This window comes from Tasmannia lanceolata, unplaced genomic scaffold, assembly GCF_043159265.1.
Source record: "Tasmannia lanceolata isolate RefF3 unplaced genomic scaffold, GAP_Taslan_0.1 ptg000013l, whole genome shotgun sequence".
Lineage (NCBI taxonomy): Eukaryota > Viridiplantae > Streptophyta > Magnoliopsida > Canellales > Winteraceae > Tasmannia > Tasmannia lanceolata.
In genome coordinates, this window is record NW_027518690.1 from 11,418,751 (window position 1) to 11,421,631 (window position 2,881).

General features: G+C 39.5%; 1 protein-coding gene across 1 annotated transcript; it reads left to right on the forward strand.

Moving 5' to 3' along the window:
- Positions 1-1,425: 1,425 nt before the first annotated feature.
- Positions 1,426-2,117, forward strand: LOC143890805 (protein RALF-like 24). The gene has a single exon (XM_077395483.1). It carries the CDS (start codon positions 1,502-1,504, stop codon positions 1,895-1,897), a length of 396 nt encoding a protein of 131 aa, XP_077251598.1. The 5' UTR covers positions 1,426-1,501; the 3' UTR covers positions 1,898-2,117.
- The last annotated feature ends 764 nt before the right edge of the window (positions 2,118-2,881 follow it).

The window sequence follows — 2,881 nt, forward strand, 5'->3', positions numbered from 1 at the left end:
CCCGAGGTAGCTCCATATTTACTTTCTATTACTTTCACCCACAACTGAGACCCCTCATTCCCAAACCTTCACAGCCATTTACCCAACAAAGCAATGTTTACTTTTTTTAATTTTTTGATATCTGGCTCCTCCTTTAGTAGGTTTGCACACATCTTCCGACCTCATCGGGATGCCTTTCTTTCTGTCAAACCCCCCCCCCCCCCCCCCCCCCCACAAAACCTCCACAGCCATTCACCCAACAAAGCAATGTTTACTTCTTTTAATTTTTAGATATCTGGCTCCTCCTTTAGTAGGTTTGCACACATCTTCCGACCTCACCAAAGGGATGCCCCCTGGAATCTCCTTTTGATTTGTTTGATTCTCTCTACAATGCTCATCAGGCATTTAAATACAGGCAATTGATAATACGTATGCAGAACAACCTTAATCAAAGTAAAACTCCCTCTTGAAACTAAATTTCTTTTCCAAGTGTGAATTCTTTTTTCCACCCTCTCTACTATGTGGTCCTAGCTAGCCTTTTTTTGCAGGCCCAGGCCAAGAGGCAACCCCAAATAACTAGTAGGGAGAAGATCCACATGACACACCAAAATACCCGCCAGTCCTTGAGATGTTCAGCTATAAGATGGATCCCGTAAACTAAAACTCTTATTATTTTAACTAATCTTAAAAATACCCTCACCATTTGCAAGTGCACGCAGTTTTGAACTTGTGATATGACCAAGGTTTTAAATTTTGGACCGAAACAGAAACGTTCCGAAACCGAAATTGCCCAATTTACCAAATTCCAGTAGAAATTCACCAAAGTCAGGTGAAAATTTTGGAAATTTCGGCGAAATTTTTGATAAAATATTAATTTTTTAATACCTTTACAGAATTTCAGCCGAAATTTCGTGAGAAAAATCTGGCATTTCGATATCTTCTACTGAATTTTGACCGAAATTTTGGGATTTCCGCTGAAATTTTGGTTTCGGTGAAGACAATTATAGCCGAAACCAAAATTTAAAACCTTGGATATGACTTTGCAAGCACTGTTTTCTTTTTTTATGCTAAATGATGTGCCGGCATCTTCACAAAATGATCGTAGTAGTTTTCAAGTTGTCTTTGCCTTTTTTAATCTAGACTTTTTTTGTAGACAAATGATTGCATCTGTTTCAGTAAATGTAAAATGGTATAAAAAGCAAGGGTTTAATCATAATTTCTTATTTCAAGAGGTTGCTTGTTGCAATATAGAAAGCTCGTGGGGACTTCCCTGTAAAAAAAAGCCCACTGGGATCACTGTGGCCACTTACATAGTGGCTGCCATAAGTGAAGCCAAGAACCAAAATGAAAAAAAGGAGAAAGTAGAGATTGCGTACGAGGGATGAAAGCCAAAAAAATAAAATTCCATGGTGGTAGTTGGCTGTTCTTGTTAACCACATGAGTCGTAGTTGGTGGGAATGACCCACATTTAAATTAAAGCCAACAAATGTAAAACCAGAAGGAAAAGATCTCAAACCAAAAAATGGGAAAACCCACAACTAGACCATTCTCCTTGATGAAGATTTCATTGGGATTACTTTTGCTTGAGACCCATCTCATGCTTTGTAGGGGAATGTATGTTTTTGAGCCAAATTCATATATGAAGAGTGAAGTGAAGGTGGTGGTGAAGAGGGATTGCATTGGAAATATGGGAGGAGGATGTTTTTGGGATGAGGAGATGGAGATGGATTCTGAGATAAACAGGAGGATTCTGGCTACCCAAAACAAGTACATCAGTTATGAAGCTCTCAGGAGGGATGTGGTACCTTGTTCTAAACCTGGAAATTCATACTACAACTGCCATGGTACGGGGAAGGCTAATCCTTACACAAGAGGATGTCAAGTCATTACTGGTTGTGCAAGGGACACCCAGCCTTAGAAGAAACAGACCATGGTTGAAAATAAAGAAGACAAGAAGCTGGGCTTTACTTGAAATGTAGTGATGTTGGGACTTTATTTACTTCAAATACTTTTTAACAATTGGCTGTGTTTTTTGTACATAATTATGTGGAATTCTCCTATGTTTATCATGCAATTTTTGCTTGATTCTGGTGGAGAATACTAGGGTTTTTTTTATTTGACATATAGTGCATTGTGTGTGTGTTTTTTTTTTCAACTTGTGGGGATTTATTAGAAAGAGAAGAAAGCCATGACCAAGGTGATCACAGGGAAAAGAGTACAGAATAAAGAAAACAATGGAAAAGGATAAAGAACTGTTAAGGGGGAAGGTAATCATAAACTTCCAAAAACTCTCCGTTCGCTGAATGTCATCAAGGACCTCTGAAAATCTCCATGGATGACTAGATCGGCCTTTCAACCATCTGATGACATTTAGAGAACTCCCTTCCACTACGAGATTGTCCAAATCAATTTCTGACAACAATCTTATATCCTGGAGGATAGTCTTCACTTCTGCTTCGTTCGAATCTGTAATTCCTATCGGACCTGAGAAAGCCCACTTTGTGTTGCTATTTTCATCTCTTAGAACACCTCCTATTCCAGATGGGCCCGGATTGCCCAAACTAGAGCCATCAAAGTTTAGCTTCAGCCACCCGGGGTCCACAAGATCTTTACCTCTCTTGCTGCGCGCTACAAATCTCCTTCCAACATCTTTTCAAATCTCGAGGCTGAATACAATGAAACTCAGGTAGAGCTTTAGCCCATGAAACAACTATATAGATGATCCTGTAAAAAGAAACATAAGCACTTTTGGCCGTACTCTTGAATGCATGAGCGTTCCTTTCTTTCCAAGCCACCTAGATGAAAGCCATGAGGATTAGTGGGAATGGATTGCATGTCAGCGATCCCAAGAACCATTGGATCATGATCACATAGACGTTATTATTATTGAGATGTGGGGCCC